Consider the following 25,817-nt stretch of genomic DNA (forward strand, 5'->3'; position numbering starts at 1 on the left):
CAAAAACGGAGAACACAGCTAATGCTGCGTTGGCCACTCTGGTGCTATTTGGTACCTGCAGACCAAGGTGATTGAGGTGTTCCCCTTTCCTGCCTATTTTGACAAGGTTGTCGCTAGTCAGTGGGTTTCCCCGAAACGCATTGTTGGGATACTAAGCACTTCGCTAGGAGGTATCCTTTTGAGGAGTCCCTCCTTAAACTGACAGTCCCACCAGTGGTGGATTCTCAGGTTTCCAGGCTAAATAAGACCACCTTGCTACAAGTGGAGGATTCTCTGTCCTTTAAAGACCCTGTAGACGGGAAGGCTGAGTCTCTGGTCCACCATCTTTTCACTGTGAGGGGTTCTATTTTGAGACCGGTGCTCACTATTACCTTGGTCTCTAAGACTTTAAAGGAATGGGCAAGAATTCTGCGCCAGGATTTGGAAGGGGGTCAACATCCCCCTAAGCTGGCGGAATTGTCGGGTCAGCTTATACAGGGGTTACAGTATATCATTGATGCCTTCCTGGACGTGGCCTGATTAGCCTGCTGGGCGTCTGTGACTGCGGTGATCCTTCACTGCATGATTTGGCTGAAATGCTGGTGTGGAGACCAAGCTTCCAAAAAGGTGCCGACAGATCTTCCCTTTGTGGGGGATTGTCTGTTCTGAGTTTAAATGGAAGAGATCATAAAAGGTCTCATGGTAGGTAAGAGCACCCTGCTTCCGCAGGTCACAAAAAGCAGAGAGCCTCGCCATAAACTTGGTCCTGTCTTCTCAGCTCACAAGCGGCCCTTTCGTCCTGCGGGGGCGCAGGTTAAGGGTGCAAAATACTCCCATGCCTTCTCGGGGGGGGGGAAGGGGTTTCAAGAGACCCTGGGATGGTAAGTCGAAAGCGAGTTCCGCCACCCTGCAGACAAGCCCTCTACCTGAAGGGATTCCCTCACCCGCACATGGGGTGGGGGGGACGTCTTTGTTTCTTTCCGCACCCGTTGACCTTTATTAAAAGGCAAATGGGTTCACGAATTGATCAGGTTACAAGATCGAGTTTCAGTCCTTGCCTCTGGCAAGATTTTTTCCTTTCAACCTGCACCTGTCCCCAGATTGGTTGCGTGGCCTTATGGGGGCGGTACAAGATTTGCTCTCACAAGGGGTCATTGTACCAGTTTTAGAGTTGGTTCGTTTTCAGGGGTTTTACTCAAACCTTTTCACTGTTCCCAGAAAGGAGGGATAGGTCTGTCCAATCCTGGACCTCAAGGCCCTGAACCACTTTGTACGGGTTCAGAAATTCAGAATGGAGTCCATTCGCACCATAGTGGCTTCCCTTCAAGGGGTTTTTTTTTTTTGTTGCTTCGATCAATATCAAGGACTCTTACCTTCAAATCCCAGTTTGTCAGGCATCAGCGTTTTCTTCACTTTGTTGTGAGCGAGGAGCACTATCAATTCGTGGCCTTACCCTTTGGTCTCCCCTCTGCTCCGCGGGTGTTTACAAAAGTGCTAGCCCCGGTGCTTGCCTTGCTCCGATACAGGGGGATTGCGGTACTGGGGTACCTGGACAGTCTACTCCTGCGAGCAGTCTCGTTCCATCTTACAGGACGACTTGGACATCACTGTGCGAACCTTAAGAGTTCGGCTGGATGCTGAATTTTCAAAAATCAGCTCTGATCCCACCCAAACAGGTTGAAGTACCTGGGTCTGACATTGGGTTTAGCCTTGGCTCGAGTGTGTTTTCCGGAGGAGAAACTGCAGAAGTCGCAGCATGCGATTCAGCTCTTGTTGTCCAACCGCCGGTCACCTCTCAGGACTTGTATGCAAGTGCTGGGATTGATGGTCTCCACCTTCGAGGCAGTTCCGTTTGCTCAGTTTTACACCAGACCTCTGCAAAGGGAGATTCTGGCCAAATGGGACAAGAATCCTTGGTCCCTGGACAATCTGATCCGGTTGAACCAGAGTACGAGGAGCGCCTTGCTGTGGTGGCTCCGCTCCCCAGCGCTTTGACAGGGAAAATCCTTCCTTTCCCTATACTGGACAGTGATCTCCACGTACGCCAACTTGTCTGGCTGGAGAGGTACCTTGGGCATGCACTTGGCCCAGGGTGTTTGGACTCGGAAGGAGTCCAATCTGCCGATCGACATTCTGGAAATTCGGGCGATCAGACTTTTTTCTATCCCAGTGGACAGATTATTTCCAGGGGTGCCCGGAATCTGACAATGCCATGCCTGTGGCATATGTCAATCATCAAGGGGGCACAAAGAGTGCCCTTGCAGCCAAAGAAGTGGCCGGCATTCTCAGGTGGGCAGAACAGTATGTTCCAGCCCTCTCTGCTGTGCACATTCCAGGGGTGGAAAATTGGCAGGCTACCTCAGTTGTTAGGCCCTTAGTCTGGGTGAATGGTCTCTTCACCTGGAGGGGTTTCAACAACTCTCCCTTGGGGGACTCCCGATGTGGACCTACTTTCTTCTTGCATCAACCGAAATGTTCAGAGGTTTGTGGCAAGATCTCGAGATCCTTTGGCAGATGCTCTAGTGCCCCCTTGGGGCCAGTATTGTCTAAAATATGCATTTCCTCTGTTATAGCTTCTGCCTAAACTTATGCGCAAACTCTAAGCAGAAGGCATTCTGGTAGTTTCGGACTGGCCTCGTTGGTCCTGGTACGTGGGGGTTGGTAAGACTGGTTAATGTATAACAGGTAAGACGATGCTCCTTGGCTGCTCCCTCTTAGAGAAGATTTCTTTCTGCTTTAGTCGCTTGCTTTAACCACTTCAGCCCCGGAAGATTCTATCCCCTTTCTGACCAGGCCCTATTTTGCGATTCGGCACTGCGTTATTTTAATGGACAATTGCGCGGTCGTGCAATGCTGTAATCAAATAAAATTGATGTCCGTTTTTTCCCAACAAATAGAGCTTTCTTTTGGTGGTATTTGATCACCTGTGCGTTTTTTTTTTTTTTTATTTTTGCGCTATAAACAAAGAGCGTCAATTAAAAAAAAAAAAATTCACATTCTGCTGACATTCTCAAAAAAAAAAAAAAATTTAATATCAAAATGTTTTAACATTTTCTGCCAATTTTGTTTTCTGCTACATATTTTTGGTAAAAAAAAATCGCAATAAGCAAATTTTGAATGGTTTGCATAAAAGTTATTGTGTCTACTAACTACGGTAAAGATTTGTAATTTTTTTTAACTAGTAATGGTGGCGATCTGCGATTTTTAGGGGGACTGCGACATTGCGGCGGACAGATCGGACCCCTAACTGACATTTTTGACACTTTTGGGGGTACCAGTGACACTACAGTAATCGGTGCTAAAAATATGCACAGTTACTTTAATAATGCCATTGGCAGGGAAGGGGTTAATAGTATAGGTGATCAAGGGGTTAAACAGACGACCGCCCTTCTCTCTCTGCGGGGAACGATAGTGTGTCACTGTCAGGCGGCAATCGGAGCTGCCTGACACACGCATCGGCTTCCCCGTTGACGAGGTTAACTACTGTTTAACGGCCCGGATATTGAAAGCCAGGTACTGAAGGATTCAGTGATTCCATCTCTGTCAAGAGCTAGAAAATCTACTTCCCGGAAGATCTGTTGGGTTTGCAAGGCGTACATTACTTGGTGTGAGTCTCGGGGGAGCCCCCCCCCCCCCGTTCCTTTTTTAGGTATCGCTTCTTCTGGAGTTTCTACAAGTTTCTACAAGGTGGTGTAGATAAGCATTTGGCTCTGGGCACCACCAAGGGCCAGATTTCAGCCTTGACCATTTTTTCCCAGCACCCGTTAGCCACAAATTTTTTGGTTCACACTTTCGTGCTGGTAGTTCGCCATTTTGGCTCCTCCAGTGAGGTCCCCGGTTCTTCAAAAACCGCCATTTGAAAATATTCCTGAGAGTCCTCTACTGACTCTTATCACAGAAGGTGGCCTTCTTGGTGGCTATTACTTAGGCACCCAGGGTTTCAGAACTGGCTGCGTTGTCCTGTCGGTCGCCTTACCTAGTGGTTCACAGGGACAAGGGGGTTCTCCGTTCCTGTCAGTCATTCCTTCCTAACGTAGTCTCTGGCTTCCATGTGAATGAGGACATTGTCTTGCCTTCGCTGTGTCCTAAGCCAAAACATCCAAAAGAGATTGCCTTACATTCCCTGGATGTGGTTTGAGCCATCAGAGTGTACCTAGCGGCGACTGAGTCAATTGGCAAATCAGATTCCTTATTTGTCCTTAAGGATAGTTCTCGTAAGGGGCATGCCACATCTGCTGAGACCATTTCCAGATAGATCAGGTAGACAATGGTGCAGGCCTATTCCGTGTAAGGGTCAGGCTCCTCCTTTCCCTGTTACTGCGCATTCTACGAGGGCGCTTAGTGCCTTCTGGGCCTTCCGTCATCCGGTGTCAGTGGTCCAGGTTTGCAAGGCGGCTTACCTGGTTGTTAAAACATATATTCACCAAGTTGTACAAGATGGATGTCCTGGCATTTGCGAATGTTGCTTTTGGCTGCAAAGTCTTGCAGGCTGCTGTTACAGAGGCTACGGCCTTCTGAGGGTTTTTTTTTTTTTTTTTCTTTCCTGGTAGGTGAGCCCCAGTTCCGGATTATGCTCTTTTGTTGGCTGTTTAAGCCCTTTTGGGATCTCTGTTCTTTTTTTGCTGTTTCCCACCCCTTATGAGGACACGACTTTGGGACGTCCCAACTGTCAATGAAGATATATGAAGCTGTGCCCGTCAATGAACGAAAGACAACTGGATTTTTGTCTTACCGTAAAATCCTTTTCTCTGATGTTCATTGACAGACACAGCACTCACCCCTCTGTGGAGTTGGGTTATGTATTCTTCTGACACGGCTTGTTACAAATTTGAGATCCTATAGCAGGAAGTGGGAGTGCCCCCCCCCCCCCCCCCCGGGACTCTCTAGGGGTGTAGCCGAGCTTTAACTCTTTTCCGCCTAGTGTCCTACTCCTAGGAAGAGCAGCATAACTCAACTGTCAATGAAGATATGAAGCTGTGTCCGTCAATGAATATAAGAGATAAGGGATTTTACGGTAAGACAAAAATCCAGTTTTTATGTAAAGTGTTTTGGTTTATAGAGTGCCTCTTATGTTTTCCTGGAAGCACATTACAAGTCGTTTTGTCCTGGGTAGACCCCTCTTGCATGGTTGGTGCGCCCAGGGAAAGACAAGTAGTGTATTTGGTTCCACTGCCTAAATATATTTCCTGGCATTTTATTTTTACACTTTTTTTTTTTTTTTTTAGCTTGTTTTCTTACAGTATTTTATGAAATTCTTTTCCAGGGACCAGCTTTTCTCCACAAGAAAATTCCCATAACCACAGTGCTCTTCATAGCTCAAATTCACATTCTTCTACTCCAAGCAAGACATCGGATTCTGTAAGTGACATTTTCAGGATGCAATGTAAATTCTAAGTGATTAACAGATGTTTTACATATTGTGTATGTATAGCCAAATTTCTATTTATTGTTTTAGATAAAATAGGAAATTAGTAAAAAAAAAAACTTGAGTTGGTTTTTTGCTTTTTTTTGCTGTGTCCTTTTGAGAAGCTGTGCCTTCGCCTCCTGTCCCAGAGATACAAAAGGAAATTAGTAGGAATCTTTTATAAATGAGTTAAACTCCCTTTTAGACTGTAGTCACTGGAACATTTGTTCCTTTTGGAAAACTTTTCCCTTGTTTTCTAGCACACTGACTATTCCAAATAAAATGACATTTTTTGCGTTTAGATATTTTAAAGCTGACCAAGCCTCTGATGAATTTAGCCTTCCATCAAGTGAGTTTTAAATGATCTAGTACTTATAGAAGAGATTCTGCAGTTATATAGTACTTATAGAAGAGATTCTGCAGTTCTATTGCCCAGGCAAGCAGACAACACTCCTGTTTCTAGTCCCTGCCTTCTGTTGACAGTAGGAGGGAGTAAGATCTGTGTGTCGAAAAAAGGAATGTATACCAGCGCTATGGAGTTTTCCGTATACTGAATCAGGCTTAAAAAGTTTAAAAAGGTGGTGTAAGCTGCCTCCAACCTACCTCTGAGGTAGTAAAATAGAAAGAATTGCAAAAATGTTGGGACCGGCGCTACCACTTATAAAACGTGCATGTGTAAAATAGAAAGTGCATATAGTGCTAAAGGTGCACGCAATAAGATATATAAAGTGCTACGTGCTATTTATGGGCTGTGCCTAGTGTACCATACTGTAAACATCATATGTTATGCATATACTTATACAAATAAAGTGCCGAGTGCTGATATTGCCAAAACCCCGTGTAGTGATTAGGAAATCAAACAAAGTATGGTGTCGGTAGGTGATTCACCGAAAACACCGCTGCTTACCACACTCTTTTGGCCGATACCTCAACACTTCTTCGGTCACTAAAATAAAGGATAAGCCTCCATTGCGTAGCGTATGTTATGTCCAGACAAACAAAGTAGCATCCGCTCACAGTTAGGGAGTTCACTATCAGCTTGGAGAGGTGTTCGCCGGACCGCTTCCGCGTTCCACCGGCTCAAACCACCGTTCCCGGAAGTGACGTATTGACGTACGTGAACCACGCCCTACGCGTTTCGTCATACGACGTCATCTGGAGCGTGCCGTCCATCTCTACTCCCGGTCTTTTTATAGGCTGGGATGGCGCCATCTTGGTGTACCTACTTTGCGACCGAACACGGCGGCCATCTTGGTATACCTATCCCGTAGCCTAGATAATATTTACTCATCATGTGAACTCCCTTCATGCTGTGTTTGCCGTACTTATAAAACAATAATCTTTATTAAAACAACAAGTACGACTAAACATAAATGACTATTGGTAATTAAAATGGAATTAAAAATTTATTAAAATTGAAATGTGCTAAGAGTGATGTGTCTGGTTAAATCGGTAGTGAGCCGATACCCAGTGGTGCCGTGATACAAATAAAAATACTCAAAATAATTTTATTATGGTGACGTTGTGATCTAGTGGGGTGTATTAATTATACTTAATATAATATAAGCTCGTGGGCCCACGTGTCTACGCAAAATAGTGCTAGACTATAAAGAAGGTGCCCATACATATACCAATCTAATCGGTGAGATAGAAATCGTGCTGAAAAATATTTTTGTTTTTTTTGGAAACAAGATTAATCTTTTAAAAGGCAATTTCTCAGTAAGTCCATCCGCTGTACTATAAGTCCATATCTTTGTAAACTTTGTTATTCTGAACAGGTATGTAGTAAAAATCCATTGTAGATGTCCTCTGGAAAAACTTGGATCTACAATGGATTTTTACTACATACCTGTTCAGAATAACAAAGTTTACAAAGATATGGACTTATAGTACAGCGGATGGACTTACTGAGAAATTGCCTTTTAAAAGATTAATCTTGTTTCCAAAAAAAACAAAAATATTTTTCAGCACGATTTCTATCTCACCGATTAGATTGGTATATGTATGGGCACCTTCTTTATAGTCTAGCACTATTTTGCGTAGACACGTGGGCCCACGAGCTTATATTATATTAAGTATAATTAATACACCCCACTAGATCACAACGTCACCATAATAAAATTATTTTGAGTATTTTTATTTGTATCACGGCACCACTGGGTATCGGCTCACTACCGATTTAACCAGACACATCACTCTTAGCACATTTCAATTTTAATAAATTTTTAATTCCATTTTAATTACCAATAGTCATTTATGTTTAGTCGTACTTGTTGTTTTAATAAAGATTATTGTTTTATAAGTACGGCAAACACAGCATGAAGGGAGTTCACATGATGAGTAAATATTATCTAGGCTACGGGATAGGTATACCAAGATGGCCGCCGTGTTCGGTCGCAAAGTAGGTACACCAAGATGGCGCCATCCCAGCCTATAAAAAGACCGGGAGTAGAGATGGACGGCACGCTCCAGATGACGTCGTATGACGAAACGCGTAGGGCGTGGTTCACGTACGTCAATACGTCACTTCCGGGAACGGTGGTTTGAGCCGGTGGAACGCGGAAGCGGTCCGGTGAACACCTCTCCAAGCTGATAGTGAACTCCCTAACTGTGAGTGGATGCTACGTTTGTTTGTCTGGACATAACATACGCTACGCAATGGAGGCTTATCCTTTATTTTAGTGACCGAAGAAGTGTCGAGGTATCGGCCAAAAGAGTGTGGTAAGCAGCGGTGTTTTCGGTGAATCACCTACCGACACCATACTTTGTTTGATTTCCTAAGATCTGTGTGTCAACTACAGGCAGCTCACTGCTGAGATCCCACACATTGGCTAGTTGTGATGTTATGTAGGTAACTCAATGTCTTGATTAGGTAGCTCAGTGTCTTGGAGCGAATCAAGATTATTTCAGGGCAATATTGTGGACTGTAGAAGCATGCATTTTTTTTTTTTTTGGTTTGAAAGCTTTGCATTGTTAAAGTGATTGTAAACAGTCACCTTGTAAAACAAGCCATTAAGTTTAAAATAGAAATGATTTTTGTATAGACATAAAAAAGTATGCATTCCCCCCCCCCCCCCCTCTTTGTGATCACCTTCCCTCTGTTTTCAGCTACATAAGAGCTGAGGGAGGAGAAGCAGCAGGATACTGAGCTTACCAGCGAATGTCTGTGCAACAGGGGCATATCAGGACAAGTCTGATCATTGGAGGGGAGCACATGGACTTCCCAGCATAGCTAGAGAACTAACCACTGTGGTCTCCTGCTTGGTGTGGTCAGTTTTTATTAGGAAAGCAGAGGGACTGGCAGGAACACCAGGGATTTCTCGTAAAGGAAGCAATACAAAGAGAACAGGATACTTTCTCATACAAGTATATGGTACAGCAGGACTTGACAAATTTGTCTGAAATCTAGGAGCCAGCTAAAAAAGTTAGGAGCCAGTTTTTTTTTTTTTTAAACAACCAAGCTTTATTTAATGAAACGAATAGAACCCCACTCTCCTCTATAGCGCAATTGGATGGAAACAGACTGTCTGTCTCTTTCCATCCGATGCCATCTGATCCGATCCACAGGATGGATAGAAAATAGAACCACCATCCGTCTGTTTTTGGCAGACAGGATCAGATGGCTGCAGATTACCGCTCCATAGAGGAGAATGAAGGGTCCGATCAGGTCTGCCTGAAAAACTGACAGGCGGACATGATCAGACAGCCCGTGTGGAAGGGGCCTTCAGCTGTGATGAGGAAAAAAAGATTATATATATATATATATATATATATATATATATATATATATATATATATATATATATATATATATATATAGTATTTATATTCTATCTTTTTTTTTTTTATATATAAGAATTGAAGGAAAAAAAAAAAATTTTTTTTTTTTTTTTAATAATTAAAAAAATGTTATAAATTTTTTTTAAATTTAAAAAATAAATTAATAATAACCCCACTCCCTGTCCAAGCAAAGGTAACTGGACAGAGATGAAGCCTGCAAAACTTATCTCTCCTCTCCTGTTTAGAAGGAGATGGGAAGGCATTGAGAACAGGCATTTCTCCCGGCCACCACAAGAGGGTGCCAGTTCCCCAGCCTCTCTCATCTCACAGAAGAAGTCCGAAAAGCCGGGGCCTCAATTTTTGGACGGCGTGGAAGTCCGTGCACTCGGAGAAGGAGGTGGGGGCGTAAAAGGGACAGGACACCTCCTGCAGGGCACCCCAGGCGCCAGGTCGCTAATTCTAGTCGCAAATGCGACCTGGCGCCCGGGGATTGTCGAGCCCTGTGGTACAGCAGGCACATATCAGAATAATGAAGTGTTGGGGTAACAAATGCTTTAATGACCCTTATGGATGGATCAATAGCTATTGTAAGATGTTTATTTTGCATTTGTTTACAACTATAATTTGCCCCTATGCTAAGCACATGCTGTTGTTTAGGCTCCTTTCACATTAGCCAACTCCAAAGTTGCGCAATTTTCAGTGCTATTTTGGAGTCCGACTTTGATATGACACTTACACACTCTGGCATTAAAGTTCGATCAAAGTAATGTAGGAACCTTTTCTGAAGTTGCAGCGACTTCAGTAGTGTTAATTGGAACGGCTCTCTGGGATGAATGACTTTTGGTCTCACAATTCCGATCCTATGTTGTACAAGTGTGAAAGAAACCTTACAGTGAGTGTAGGTCAGCAGCATGACTATTCTTGCCTAGCCAGTGTTGGTCTACGTTTTTGTACTTGCTGCTGTGACCCTATGCTCTTTGATTTATTATCACCGAGCATAAAATGGGGTTTGTGAAGTACGATAAAGGTGACAGAAGTATAATCTGGTTCAGTTAAAAATGTGTTGTATAAAATATTTCTTTCTTATACAGGATTTATATGGCACCAACATTTTGCGCAGTGCTTTACAATATAAAGAGAGGCAATACAGCAGCAATACTATTAAATACAAGAGGGTTAGGAGGGCCCTGCTCTTGCAAGCTTCCTATCTAATTGGGAGGGGCTGGTGGAATAAAAGGTAATAAATGTGAGGGATGAACAGATGGGAGAATTAGATTTTGGTTATTGGCTGAATTCAGGATAGGTCTCCGTGAAGAGATGAGGTTTCAGGGATTGTCTAAAAGTGTACAGAGTAGGAGATAGCTGGAAGGATTGGTGGAGTGAGTTCCAGAGGATGGGCAAGGCTCTGGCGAAGTCCTGGAGAGGAAGGTGGGAGAAGGAGACAATGGAGCTAGAAAGCAGGAGGTCATGGGAGGACGGTTTGGGTGATATTTGGTGACAAGATTGGTGATGTAGCTTGAGACCGTTGTTAATGGCTTTGTATGTTAGTGTTTTGATTTTTATATGTTGGGTAATGGGAAGCCAGTGGAGGGATTGGCAGATAGGCTTTGGGCTTTTGGTTACCAGATGTATTATGTGCATTCTGTGTACTGCTGGGTGTTTCCCAAAGCACAGGCCTGGAAAAGCTTGCTGAAATAATTGGCTTGGTATAAACAAGAGCTTAGTGTTATGACTTTTGTTCTTTGACTCCTCCAGGCAGGCCTTCTTGCTTGTGATTGTGTTGTGGTACAGTAAATCTAAAACAAAAGTGTGGCTTGCACCTGCCGTTTGCACAAGCTCTGAAAAAACTACAGAATGAAATTTGAATCTATACTTTACATATATTGCACCTAGTTCTGGTTAACGTGATTGAGTTTTGCATACGTTTTTATTCTTTGCAGGCTTATGATCCAGCAGATGACTGGTCTGAGCATATCAGTTCCTCAGGCAAAAAATACTATTATAACTGCAGAACAGAAGTGTCCCAGTGGGAGAAACCGAAAGAGTGGCTGGAAAGGTTTGTATTTATCAGACCATCTATACCTTCACATTGCTATTGCTTTTGTTGTATCCTGTTTCATGTTTGTCTGCTGCTACTTAATGATTTTTATCAGAAATGTATTACAGTATACGTTCGCTAGGCCTTTCACTATGCTGCTGCCCAATTGAAATGTACTCTTATTACTCGCTTTGGGAAACTTAGAAGTTGTTGCCTACAAGTTTTAGTGACCAGCGGCAAATGTGACTGATCCAGTACTGCTGCAGTCATAACTGCTTTCAGCCAAATGTATGGCATTCACTTCTACGTGTTCTAAAACTTAGTTTATGCTTAATTCCAGTGGGAGTTTAGTTCCTCATGGCCTCATTGCCTTTCCTTTTCAAGTGGTTGTAAACGATCACCTTGTAAAACAGCCCACTCAGTTTGTAAGAATTGAAAGGCAAAACATTTGTGTATAGATTTAAAAAAAAAAAAAAATTATACTTGTGGTCAGTCTGGTGGGGTCTTCTCACTCTCTGCTGAGGATCGATTGGGTGCTCTTTTACTAGCGGCTGAGTGGTGTTGCCAAAGCAGTGTGGGTGTCCCTTTAAGTGTTTTTACACCTTTTCTTGTGGGGTCCCCCTATTGACTCATGGGATCTTTGGCACACATTTCCCCGCCTGATCCCCTCTGAGGCTGCAGGCCCTCTGGGTCCCAACCATCCATCGATGCACTGACTGCAGTCCAGGAGTCCTTTGTTTCCCAGGTGGAGGTGATTTTTAAACTACAAGCTAGCACAAAGCGCCCCCTGCCTCCTCTGTCTCCGCAAATCCTGAATCGGATTCGGCTGTCGCGGATGTGGGTCACTGCTGGGTCTGCGACCATGCGTCCTAAGTTCTCAGATAGTGAGGATGATTCCTCCACTTCTGCAACCGTGCACATAAAGGTGCTGATGGATGCTCTGATTGTATCTGTGCATGAGACCTTAAAAATGGAGGACATAGCTGAAGCTGCAAGGGAGGCGCAGGTTCTCTTTGGCACTCACAAGCCATCCAGAATTGCAGAGGTGATTCCTTTCCCCTTCTATTTTGACAGAATTGTCGCTAAAGAGTCAGAACGGCCAAAACATCCCCTTGTGGTCCCTAAGCGATTTGCTGTGCGGTACCCCTGTGAGGAGTCCCGTGCTGCTAGGAAAAGGCCTAGGATTTCCTTTTCTTCTGATTCTGAGTGTGACATGGTTGCTGTAGGTAGCGTGGCCCTTTCGGGGTCTCGCTCTTCTCAGGACCTGCAAGAATCTGAGGGGAGGCGGAGGCTGCAGGGGTGGATGACTCAACTTCTCTACCCTTTTGCGGCTACTACGGCTGCGCGCTGGTGTGTGCCTCAAGTGGATCACACGGTGGCCAGATTGAACAAAGCTACCCTGCTCCCCACCGAGGACTCTCCGGTGTTTAGGGACCCTATGGATAGGAGGCTGGAATCTCTTGCCCGACATTCCTACATGGTGGCGGGTTCCATGCTCAAGCCTATTTTTGCCTCTGTAATGGTGGCTCAGGCTGTGACGGATTGGACCAAGGTGCTCAAATGCACCCTCGTGGCCGACTCTGCCCCTCCCACTACATTGGAGATGGTGGATCAGATTTCTCGAGGGGTCATGTATTTGTGCGATGCGGCTCTAAATGAGGCTCCTTTGGCGATACGCCTGTCCAGTGTCGCAGTGATTAACCGTCGCTTAATCTGGTTGAAAAGCTGGTCGTCTGACCAAAAATCCAGGAAGACGGTGGCTGATTTCCCCTATGCTGGGTCTCGCCTTTTTGGGGAATCCTTGGATGAATTTGTTAAAGGAGTCACTGGGGGTAAGAGCACCTTGCTGTCCCAGAACCCTAAGGGAAAATTTTTCCGCGGCAAGTGGGCTCCCTCCTTTAAACCTAATCAGGGGTCCTTTTGTGCCTTCAAGGTGCAGAACAAGGGAATACCCTTCAAGGGCCAAGGTGGCCAGAAAAAGCCCTAGTTCGGCAAACAAAAATCGGGGCAGGCTGGGACGGCGGCTCAGTCCGCCTCTGCCTGAAGGGGCGCCCTCACCAGTTTCAGGGGTGGGAGGGAACGTTTGCGCGGTTTCCTCCAACCTTGGCTGCTCCGAATCTCGGACAGGTGGGTTAAGGAAATCATTCGGTCAGGTTACAAGATCGAATTTCTTTCACGGCCGGCGAACAGATTCTTTACCTCAAATCTTCATTTGACCCCAGGACGGTTACAGGACCTGCATCAAGCGGTACAGGATCTCCTCGCCCAGGGGGTTGTCGTCCCGGTGCCTCATCGGGACAGGTTTTGGGGTTTTTATTCGAATCTGTTCACTGTGCCTAGAAAGGAGGGCAAAGTGCGTCCGATTCTGGACTTAAAAGCTCTGAACCGCTTCTTGCGCGTTCGGGAATTCCATATGGAATCAATCCGCTCGGTGGTGGCCTCCCTGAATCTGGGGGAATTCATGGCCTCTATAGACCTGAAGGATGCGTATCTACACATCCCCATTTTCGAGGGTCATCAGAGGTATCTCCGATTCGCTATCGCGGAGGATCATTACCAGTTTGTGGCGTTACCTTTCAGTCTCGCTTCAGCTCCAAGGGTCTTTGCCAAAGTTTTAGCACCTGTTGTGGGCACAGGGCATTGCGGTATTGGGATATCTGGACGATCTCCTGTTAAGGTCTAGTGCCAGTCAGAGCCTGCTGCGCGATCTGTCCACTACGGTCCAGATGCTCCAGGAGTTCGTTTGGACTATCAACATTCAGAAGTCGACCTTGTCGCCTTCGGTTCTTCTCCCGTATCTGGGAATGGTTCTGGACTCTGCTCAAGCAAAGGTGTTCTTACCGGAGGACAATCGCCTGGACCCTGCAGAGCGAGGTCAGGTCCCTCAGGGACAACAAATCCTCGTCACTCCGGACCTGTATGCCGTCCCTGGGGTTGATGGTGTCCGCCTTCGAGGCGATACCATTTGCACAGTTTCACACGCGATCTCTCCAAGCGGAGATCCTGGCCAGGTGGGACAGACTTCCTCAGTCCTTGGACCTGAGGTTGTCTCTGAGTCGCCAAACCAGAATGGAACTATTGTGGTGGCTTCAGTCCCCGGCGGTGTCGGACGGAAAATTCTTCCAATTCTGTGAACGGTAATGACCACGGATGCCAGCCTGTTGGGCTGGGGTGGCGTGGCGTTCTGGGCAACCTGTCTGCCCATGGCACTTGGTCGGAGGAGGAATCCTCCCTTCCGATAAACTTATTGGAATTTAGAGCGATCAGGCTGTGCCTGCTCCATTGGTCGGATCGTCTTCAGGGCCGTCCTGTACGGGTGCAGACGGACAATGCCACTGCGGTAGCGTACATTAACCACCAAGGGGGCACCAGGAGTGCCCGGGCGGCCCAGGAAGTGACCAGTATTCTGTCTTGGGCCGAGACTCATGTCCCGGCGATATTGGCAGTGCACATTCCGGGTGTGGAGAATTGGCAGGCAGATTATCTGAGCCGCCAGACCCTGGACCAGGGGGAATGGTCCCTGCACCCGGAGGTTTTTCAAATGCTGTGCGTGAAGTGGAGGTCCCCAGATGTGGATCTGTTCGCGTCTCGGCTAAACCACAAGGTGGAAAAGTTTGTGGCAAGAACGCGCGATCCTCTGGCAGACGCCTCTGACGCGTTGGTGGTGCCTTGGCATCAGTATCGTCTGATTTTTGCCTTTCCTCCGATTCAGTTGTTGTCCAGGTTCCTTCACAGGTTGGCCTCGGAACAATCACTGGTGACTCTGGTAGCGCCAAACTCTAACTTTAACTTTACAGCTAAAAAAAATGGCAGTGTTTACATCTGCAGCTGCAGGCATCATTCAGATCTTTCCACTTCAACCTAAGGTTGTCATATGATGTCCACCTAAGGTTAAGTGGTTAAGCTGTCTTAGTGTTCATTATGACCAGTTACTGCTGCAAGCTCTCTAAGTGCTCTGCCTTCATATGAGGAACTTGACAGTGCAGCAAAGAACCCTTAGTGCATTCCCCTTTAACCCCATTGACTTCAGTTTTTTTGCTAGTGTCGCCCTACTATGGTGTAGTTTCTAAACCATTTTTTAAAATTTTTCTTTACTAACACTTGTAGCAAGATCCAACTGCTTATTGCCTCATGTCTCGCTAGCAGTTCTAGATCAATCACCTTTGATCTTGGGAATCATACGCACACCCTGGAGCAGCAGTGTGCAATGTTTGCTTCGGGCACTGGAACTGTGTTTGGTGCTCACCTTGGCATGAGGTGCAGTTAGTGTAGTTAGCAACATTCTTATGGCACCCCGACCTTTAAGACCCCATTGGGCGTTTACCCTCCGTGATAGGTTGTTTGGTTCCCTCTGGGAAACCTGCAGTGTGGATGAAATAAGACAAGGTCTTTGACAGAATCCTGTTTTTACATGTGGGGTGTAAATTACTTACTGTGTTCCCCGCTTTAAAAGTTTCTATTTTGTAGGTGTTAGGTGGTAATAAAAAAAAAAAACTATTACTTTGGCAGATTTTCCACTCAGTGTTGCTGCTTGGGTGTTGATGTACTTGTAATACACCTTCCAGCTGACACAGTTCCACCTGCTATTTTCACAAAGACAAGGTGCACATTGGCTGATCTCCTGACTGCCTACCTTCCAGTAACAGGACATTGGTCAGCACCTATGTCATAGCAGCTCCCTTCGCAAATGCACAAAAAGGCAATCACAAGAGGAAGACGCTGATGAGCTGAGAATAAAGGGCCTAATGGCACTATAGATGGCAATGAGAAAAAAACAGCAAAACACTCATGGTGATAGCTGTTCCCCTGCACCAGAATAAGGTCATATATTGACACAGACCATACTCTGATAGGATCGGATTAGAAGGGACAGACGGTCCATTCTCATCTGATTCCCCCATAGAGAACAGTGGGGACCTGACAGCTCTGTCTCCGCACACAGCGGCCATCGGCCTGCTCAGCAGGGCATCGGCGGATCGATCCCCGCTGAGAAAAACGCAGACGGACTCTACAGTGTGAAAGGGGCCTTAATCTATACAAATAGAGTGCATTAATCTATTACATCAATAAATAGAAAAAGGTTCATAACAGAAAATGCTGTGGAAATCAATAAAAGTGCATCAAATCTGTACATCAGTAGCCCATCTAACAAACCACCCAGTGAGAGTTTTATGACGGTTGTAGAAACCATTTTGTAACAGGTGGTCAGTCAAATCTGGTGAGTGTTATACCAATGGTGTGTTGTGAAGCACAGGCGCCTTACCACTTTTTGAAGATTTGCGATTATGTTGCTCACATTATGGAGAACATTTGGTAAAACACTGTATGGTTTACTGGACTTATAATTTTATTTATTAAAATTAGATTGATTTTTCATTGTGTTTTTCAATGTGCTTTTATAGCCGCTTATCTGAACTTTCAAACTCTTGTATGGTTGATTTAGTAGCTGATCACATGTGTAGCACCATGTTATCACCACATCTAAAATAGAGGCTAGGATGGCACCTTCCACAGCTGGAAAGGATAGGATGGTTTCGGTCTGTTTTAGGTGTTCCCATCTTTACTTTAAAACTCATTTTAATAGCGTAGATGGCTAACGGGTTCCAAGAAATGTCTGAAGATAGTTGGACATATTCTGAATAAGCTCTGAAACTCAGGACTCCTTTATGCAAATTCAGCCAATTGCTAAATGTAGCGCTGTGGTCTGTCCCTCCAAGCCTCAGCACTACTGGTCTGTTAATTTTAATAGACAACATTCCTAACAAATAGTGGGGGGTGGTACATGTCTGATTTCTGACTTCAGAAACAGAGGTAGGCATTTGTACAAGAAAACAGGGCTTTTGTGGTGTACTTCAAGATATGTACAGCTACCTGCAAGCACTTGTAGTTGATGGCTATCGATATATGCAGATGGGGGGAATGGTTTTCGCCACCGGTCACAATAAATCTGACTTTGAAATCTTGCCACTTCAGTTGAAATCGCACAATTTCAAAGCCGCATGTGTGCAACTTGGCTCCGATTTGATGCCTCAATGTCTGTGCAAGTTGAACCTGAAATCCGCAATAATAGTGCAGGAATTTGTTTTTTTGAACAGTTCTATTGGCGTCAATAGGGTATGACTTGTAATGTGATTTGGACCGGTTAAATCGCATGACAAATCGCACCAGTGTGACGGTGAGATAAAGGTGTTGACAGCTTTGCGGTATTTAACCACTTAAGCCCCGGAAGATTTTACCCCCTTCCTGACCAGGGCCTATTTTGCGATTCGGCACTGCGTGACTTTAACGGACAATTGCACGGTCGTGCGACGCTGTACCCAAATAAAATTGACATCCTTTTTTTCCCACAAACAGAGCTTTCTTTTGGTGGTATTTGATCACCTGTGCGATTTTTTGATCATGCGCTATAAACGAAAAAAGAGCGTCAATTTTGCAAAAATAACAATATTTTTCGCATTTTTTTATATGAAATTCCCCCCCCAAAAAATGTAAAAATCAAAATTTTTTAACATTTTAGGCCAATTTGTTTTCTGCTACATATGTTTGGTAAAAAAAAATTGCAAAAAGCGTATTTTGATTGGTTTGCGCAAAAGTTATTGCGTTTACTAACTAAGGGAAAGATTTTTGCCATTTTTATTGTTTTTTTTTTTAACGAGTAATGGCGGCGATCTGCGATTTTTTTTTGCGAGACTGCGACATTGCAGCGGACAGATCGGACCCTTGACTGACATTTTTGACACTTTTGGGGGTACCAGTGACATTACTGCAATAATCAGTGCTATACATATGCACTGTTACTGTAAAAATGACACTGGCAGGGAAGGGGTTAACTTTATTGGAGAGGGAGAGGTTAAGTGTGTCCCTAGGGGCGTGCTTCTAACTGTGATTGCATGTGGCTGTGTGTGTAACAGCACAGATCAACGGTCCTACATAGCAGGAACGAGTGATCTGTGCTTTTACACAGGGAAGAATGACAGGCGGCTTTGTTTACATTAGCCGCCTGCCTTTCTCCCTCTCCACCCTACGATCGCGAGTGACCGGCAGACATCGGGTCCGCCGGTCACACGCGCGGGCTTCTTAGGGTACGAGCGGGGGCGGGAGCGCACCTCCGGCTGCGCGCGCTCGCCCCCTGTTGGCTCCCAGGCTAGTGACGTACCGATACGTCACTTTGCCTGGGAGGGGCTGACCGCCGCCGTATATAGTCGGGCGGCGGTCGGCAAGTGGTTAATGTTGCCACAAATAAAAGCTTATTTCTGCAGTTTCCTGTGTGCCTTCCTACAACCTAGCAGGGAAGATGAATTTTGGTTTTTGCCTGCCTCTATTGTTTTTACTGTCCTGAAAAAGTATTATTCATAGTGCTGAAAACATGTAACTGATTACACGGTTACCCTTTACTTTCACAGGGAACAACGCCAGAAGGAGTCCAGTAAAGTGGCAGTTAACAGTTTCCCCAAAGACCGAGACTACAGAAGAGAAGCAATGCAAGCCACAGCTACGGGTGAATTTTAAGCTTCTATTTCATATATGTATATTATATTTCTTTTTATCATTATATGAGTGACATGTTGCCCTGAGGCTCTGTTTGGTTAATGATTATGCTAGGTTCCACTTCTGGAATGTTAAACTTGCACATCTTTAGTAAGCTTCCACCTAACTTTCAAGTCTAACTCTAGGTTTTGTTACTTTAGTTTGTTTGGGTGAAACTGCTGGCACAAAATCCAATCAGGCTGAGCGCTTCTCAGCCATTTACTGGAAGCTTTGCATTTTTATGAATGAATCTGGGGCTTCCTATGATTGGTTGAAATCAGGTCCTTTACCCGCTTCTCTATCGCAGCCAATCACAGGGAGCATTATATTCCTTCATAAAAATGCAAGTTTTCCTGTGAACGGCCTAGTAGCTCTCAGCCTGACTCCATTTTATAAAAGCAACAGATGGGGACGTCCTGTACCGCTGCCCGAGCACAGCATTGAATACTATATGTACAGTAGCTAATACAGTGCTGATGGCTCCTTTAAAGCGGAGTTCCGGCCTCAAAATCGTTAAAATTGATTTTGGGCCATCCGCTTTCTAAGGGGAACCTGAAAAAGAAATGGATACTGGCGTTTTTTTTTTTTTTTTTTTGTCACTTACCTTATTATAGAAGAAAATATACTCCCCTTCCTTCCACTTCCTCCCTCTGCGTCCGCGGCCTGCGCTGTCACTTCTGGTTTGCGATGATTCCTGGGAGCTGAACGTCATCGCTCCCAGGAATCAATGCGCCTGCACCGGCCCCGCTCTTCACTTCAGGTGCATGCGCGGCATTCACTGCTAAACAGCTTCCGGGCATGCCGCGCCTGCACCAGAAGTGACGAGCGGGGCCGGTGCAGTGCATTGTGGGACTCCAATCTCACGGATGAGGACACGAAGAGGGACACTGTGGCTTCAGCTGCCCACACCTGAGATGGCAGCGCTGGAGAAGAAATTTTAAAGGCAAGTATTTCTTCTTACAGGTAAGTGCGACCCGGGACAGTTCAGAGGCTATCCATTATGGAATGTACTAACCTTGACTGTCCCAGGGGTATTTTTAGCTCAAATTGACCCCCGAGGCCAGAACTCCACTTAAAGGAAATAGTTTGTTTCAGCCGGCTTGGCCCCAGCAAACTATCTCAAGTAACACAAAACCTGGAGTTTAACTTTAGGGGGACACCATCACCTTTAGTGAATTTTTCCTTTATTAAATTCCCCTTAAATGCAGCGTTCAATAATACTCCTCTTCCTCTATCCAGTGGGCTTTCTCTGAGGTCCCAGCCACCTCCCTTTTTATAAGCATTGTCACATTGCCCTCATTCATATAGAAAAGCCATACCCTAAGAGACCACTGGAAGTCACTATGAGTATGGCTTAACCACAGGAATAAATAGGACTAGTGTTTCACCTGCGCAGTATGAAGAGGAGCCATCCAGAACTTTTGGGGTAAAAAAGATAGTTTGATTTGGAACGAGGAGTAGTATTATCCTAGGTCAGGGATCCTCAAACTACGGCCCTCCAGCTGTTGCGGAACTACACATCCCATGAGACATTGTAAAACTCTGACATTCACAGACCTGACTAGGCATGATGGGAATTGTAGTTCCTGAACTGGAGGGCCATAGTTTGAAGACCCCTGTCTTAGGTCGTCCGCGCTCAGGGGTGGGTGGATTTCACTAATCAGAATTTCCAATCAGAGGGCAGAAAGGGAGAAGGAGAGCAGCGATGTTATAACATTTAATATACATCATTGCTCCTCTTGCTTTGTAGTGATTGTTTGTTTTAAAAGCTATTGAGTTAATTGCTTTATTTTTTTCAAAGTTTTTAATTTGAAATTATTTGGTCATTGTTACACATGTGGAACTTTTGCTAATCTTTTCATGTAATGTTATGTATGTTATCAATTGAACTATGTTGTCCCTTAAAGTGTATAGCTAAATTTTTTTTTTTTTTTTTTTTTTGGATCGAGTGGGGAAAGGCTGTCGGATTTTTATTGCCATCTGTGTCCCTGATGTGTCTTCTCTGTTGGTCTTGAAAGTAGTTGTCACCAGGGTAAAAAATGAGGGAACATGCAAAGTTGGTGATTGTTGGAATGTAAAGGCTGCCAGGTTGAGTCACACTTTGGCTTCAGGTCAGAAATTGCAGTGATGAGATCTTACCTCCAGTGTTCTAGAACTGCTCTAGATCTGTGGGAATTTTTAAAGTCCAGTAATGTTTCCTTGCATACTTTAAAACGTATGACTAAATAAACTCTGGCAGTGTGGAAATTACCACTGTGCACTTGCTTTATTAGGGGACAAAGGCAGAAATGGGTCATCTGAGATCCCTCCAATTAGATACAAGATAATACTTTATGGCTAAAAGTTTGAGGACACCTGATCATCACATATGAGCTTGCCAAACATCACATTCCAAAACCTTGGGAATTGATGTGGAGTTGGTATTTACTTTTCTTGAAAGGCTTTCAACAAGATTTTTCCAACCAGTTTGTGGGATTTGGTGCCCATCAGCCAAAAAGGCATTTATGACCTCAGACAAGTGACTTTCCAATCATCCCAATGGGGTTTTAGTAAGGTCTAGGCACTGTACATAAGTTTCTCATAACCAAACAAGTCAAGCCATGTGTTTTATGGAGCTGACTTTTTATTAGATCATTAGAACCCTGCAGGTGCAATTCCCATATAGATTCACTCTGCACATGGACACAAACCGCTATTCCTTCAGAGTAACAAAAGGTAGGAATCTACAACAAAGTTTAAAATTCCTGCAGTGTACAATGATCACTAAAGGGGAATTTTTTTTTTCCCTTAAAATAAATGTTACTCTTAACCACTTTCTGACCAATCTATAGCCGAAAGATGGCTACAGCATGGTCGTTCAGTTCTAGAAGAGGGAGTGACATCCTTCCAAAACCCCCCCCCTCGTACGCCCTTGTGTCACGCCCTTTGATCACTGTGTCCAATCAGAGCTCATCACATGTAAACAAATACCAGTTATAGGCATTTCCTTTCCTTAGCGCTGTCACTATGTGAGGAAAGGAAAGCCGGTAACCAGCTATCTTGTGACTGGGTATGTTTACACTGATAACCAGGGCACTAATAATCGGTGCCCTTATCAGTGCTGCCCCATCAGGGCACATCAGTAAAGAAGAAAAGAAAACTGTTTTTTTTTTTTTTTCTGTCTTCGCAAAAAAATACCCAGTGGTGATTAAATACTATCAAAAGAAAACTGTCTCAAAAAAAGATGAAAATGTAATTTGGGAACAGTGTTGCTTGACCGCACAATTGTCATTCAGAGTGCGACAGCAATGAAAAGCTGAAAATTGGCCTGGGCAGGAAAGGGAGGGGGGGGGGTGAAAGTGCTGCCCTGTAGGGAAGTGGTTAACGTGGTGGTCAGTCTATTTAAGAGGTGACAAGACAGGGCAAGGGAATAAGAGGAAGGCTTTTCTAATATGGACCAAAGGTACAAGGAAACCCTTTTTTCAAGTAATAAGTTTTAGAACCCCTTTCTGAATTTTGTCGCCATCTGTCGTCTCCATAGGAGATTTCCCCTCGCTTCCTGTCTAGGTGATAGGTGTTGGAAGAAGAGAAAAGATCATTAGGGACTTTGGGCTCATTTACACTACAAGCTTTGGGCTATGTTGCTCGGTGCAGTCCAAATGCAAGGACAAGACCACTTTATTTTCTGTGGTGTTGGTACACAACAATGTGCAGTTGCAGTGTGCTGAAACAAACTAGGACAAGTTACATGTTTATGCAGCAGCTTTCCAATTGTGTTTTTGATGCCAATCGTCAGTTTTTCATATCTTACTAATTCCCCTACCAGTAAGCCAAAAAAACTCCCATGGTCAACAATATACTGTATTGTCACTGATGCACTACTGATGAGAGCTTACACACATCTTTATACAGTAGTTGGACATGCCCCCCCACCCCCCGCCTTGTAATAACTACAGTGATGCAATCAGAAGGGAGAGTGGGTTGCTGATTGCGTAAGTATAACAAAGTAGGGGCTTGTCTAACCCCTGCTTTGATGCAGATTGCAGTTGTCTTTCCCATGACTTTCTTGGTTTCACTTTTTGTTTAACTACATTTATCAGACTATAACATGGCATAATTGCTTTAAAAACTGCCTTATGACTACTTGGAATTTACTCAAGAACTTTTGTTTTTCTTTAAGGTTAAGCTAAATTAATGTTTAATTTTTTTCCCATTCATGCTTATATTGCCAATCAGTGGATGAGAAACATTCCAATGACGCCAGCAGCATGCTTCCACAGAACATTTTGTCTCAGACAAGCCGGCACAATGACAGAGACTACAGACTGCCTAGAACAGAGACTCACAGCAGTGCAGCCCCAGCGCAGCACTCTGTTAAACCTGTGGTTCACTCGTCTGCTGCCACAAGCAGTGTTCCTTCTAGTACTTTTACAGTACAGCCTGATCACCCTCCTCCAAAGAAGTCATTTGATGCAAATGGAGCAGCAACATTGACAAAACTGCCTATCCCCACATCTTCCATCCCAGCACAGAAATCTGACAGAAAAGGTGAGTTGGATATTTATAAGGTGGGGGGGGGGGGGGTCTTTATTTTGCCTGATATGTTGTAGGTTCTCTGTTAAAAGCTAAATGTTCAAATTTCTTCTGTCAAGGCTTTAACCTTGGCTAAAGCCATCTCCTTGTTGGTGTAATCTTCTATTATTGGAAGTTTCTTGTGAGCCTAATGTGTCTTAATTTATGGCCATTCAATAAAAGTTTACAGAAAGCAGGAGAAGCATTTCCCCAGTTTCCTCTACTCCAGTGATAGGACTTCAACATTGTAATTTTGCTGCAATTCAGAGTAAGAGGCTGCAGCAGGGGGCTGAATTGTCAGATGTTTATGAATACAGTCAAGAACTGTAGAGTCACCAGGATTTACATCACAGTAATCTTGGAGTACTCGGTACAGGAAGTAGTTGCTGTTCCTGGATGATGCCTGAACAAAGATGACATTGTCCTTTCAGAAAGAACAGGTGATAAATGCTTTTTTGGGGGAGAAATGTGGTGGGTAATACCTATGTTACCTCTCCCACTGTATAAGCTGCTGAACACTGCTGTTATGAAGAGGAATTGTTAACTGTTGTGCTTGATGGTTCCATGGTTCCTCCTGCCAACCCTGACTTTACTTTTGGGGACAGGAGATCCACTTCCCTGAAGCATCAGTTTCTAAAGAGACTTCAGTGGGCTATTCATCATAAGAGTAGTGGTCGAAAGTGGGAGAGGTAATTTCATTTATTTGCAAGGAAAGCTTTTATTAGAGCTTTTGTTTTTGTTTAGCCACTTTTAAGCTTAACACCATTTTCTCTATCGTCCATTGACAGACGCAGCTCTTATGCTTCTTATACCATAGTTATGCTGCCCCTACAGGAGATGTACTAGCTCGTTTCTACAGGGGCTGTCCTTCACAGCATAACCCCACACACACTCTGCCACAAGCCAGTTTCTTGCTGCCTAGTGAAGGAGTATGGACCTAGGTTTCCTGCTGGGACTTCGGTCTGTTTTTTTTTTTGTTCTTTTAGGAATTTTTCTGTTTCTTTCTCTTTACTCACTAATGCTATTTAGTGTCAGGGGGATCCTCCTGGTGAACTACAAGCGACAGCTGGCTGAGGTTTCGCACTAGATAATATAGATCCTTATGGTCTCCCAGCCTGGCCAACGAGCGTGAGCAGGTTATAGTCCCACACTAGGCCTCGCCACGACAGAGTCCCTGTGGAGAGGGACGAGCCTGTGAGTGGATGTCTTGCCGGGTAGCATCGACCTGGAATGCCCTAAGTCGCAGCGTACCCATTGGCTGGCAGCACCCCGACTCGGGTGGGAGGTGGTCTGTCCGGATGCGGAGCCCACCCGGTCCATGGTATGGTGAGTAAACTGAGCCCCCCATGTCCCTAGTGGCCTCTGGGGGGGGGGGGGTATTTGGGCCCACTCCTGTGGATAATAGGAACCCATTTTCCTAAAAGATCCCCCTGGCCTATCAGGATTCCGGCCCTGCCCTTCCTGCTCATGCATGGGGGTGCTTTTTTGGGCGCCTGGTGTCCGAGGTGGGCGGTATACAGCGGTACCTTATCCTGTGGTGTCTGTTTAGGTAGATCCCTGGTTTGGCCTTGTATCTGGGTCCTGACCGCATAGCAGCGGCATTCGTCTGCCATCTTAGGTGTGGGCATCGACTTCCTGTGTGTGAAGTGATGTGGCCATTTTCCCTGCACTTCCTATGCACTTGTATTGGCTCCATTTTGTTGTAGCCTGGAGCTACACAGGCAGTTCGGCCTTTTGTGGATTGATGTCAATTCCTGTGCTCAGTTCTCCATGCTGCAGACGTTGCTGGTTCCTCTGTGAGGTGATGCAGTATGGGGGTAGTTTCTGGGCATTCCCTGCACTCGCTACTTGTCGCTGTTTAAAGGGTAACTCTGAGTATAGCGCAATTGGGCGGTGCAGGTCGCGATCATAAATTTAAAGGGGCAGTGCACGTTTTTTTTTTTTTTTTTTCACATTGCAGAATGGAGTCCCAGGTGGTAAATTCTCCATCAGACCCCCTCAGTGCGACTGCCGGTACGTCCAGCTCACAGTCCATAGTGTCTTTTTCTGCAGCATTTGAAAGTCTGGAATCAAAGGTTGCTCTTGTCATGAAACATGTTGCAAACCAAAAACGGCCGTTGCCTTCTCTGTAGTGGTCGACCGATATTGTTTTTTCGTTGCCGATACTGATATTTTGCAGATCGCATATCGGTATCGGCCGATGTTGGCCGATATTTTCACACATTTAAAATTTCGACAAAAAATTATTAAATAAAGAATAAAATTTTTAACATTCTTCACACCTTAACTCAGTGTTTCTCAACCTTTATTTAGTCAAGGCACCCTTTAAAATTATGGACAGTCTCAAGGCTCCCCATCCTAAAGTATAAACACCATTCTAATAGTTTTACATAATGCAGCAATACCCACACACGTAGAAGACCCAACATTAGAGGTGCAAGCTGGTACTGACTAGTATTCTAATGTTTCTCCTCTTCCTCATCCTTTTCTGCATCACTCCGCTAATGTTGACCCCAAAGCTGGTGAAGAGAGGCAGGA

General features: G+C 44.8%; 1 protein-coding gene across 2 annotated transcripts in view; it reads left to right on the plus strand.

The window, feature by feature from the left end:
* The window catches only part of WAC (WW domain containing adaptor with coiled-coil), a 120,543-nt gene that overhangs the window by 41,861 nt on the left and 52,865 nt on the right, over positions 1–25,817 (plus strand). For both annotated transcript variants that reach the window (XM_082259695.1, XM_082259694.1), the window contains exons 4-7: positions 5,243–5,337; positions 11,104–11,219; positions 18,605–18,699; positions 22,944–23,255. In XM_082259695.1, coding sequence (XP_082115821.1) covers positions 5,243–5,337; positions 11,104–11,219; positions 18,605–18,699; positions 22,944–23,255 — 618 coding nt within the window. The remainder of the gene's footprint in view (positions 1–5,242; positions 5,338–11,103; positions 11,220–18,604; positions 18,700–22,943; positions 23,256–25,817) is intronic.

The sequence above is a fragment of the Pelophylax lessonae genome (assembly GCF_965119305.1).
Source record: "Pelophylax lessonae genome assembly, chromosome: 5".
Classification (NCBI taxonomy): Eukaryota; Metazoa; Chordata; class Amphibia; order Anura; family Ranidae; genus Pelophylax; species Pelophylax lessonae.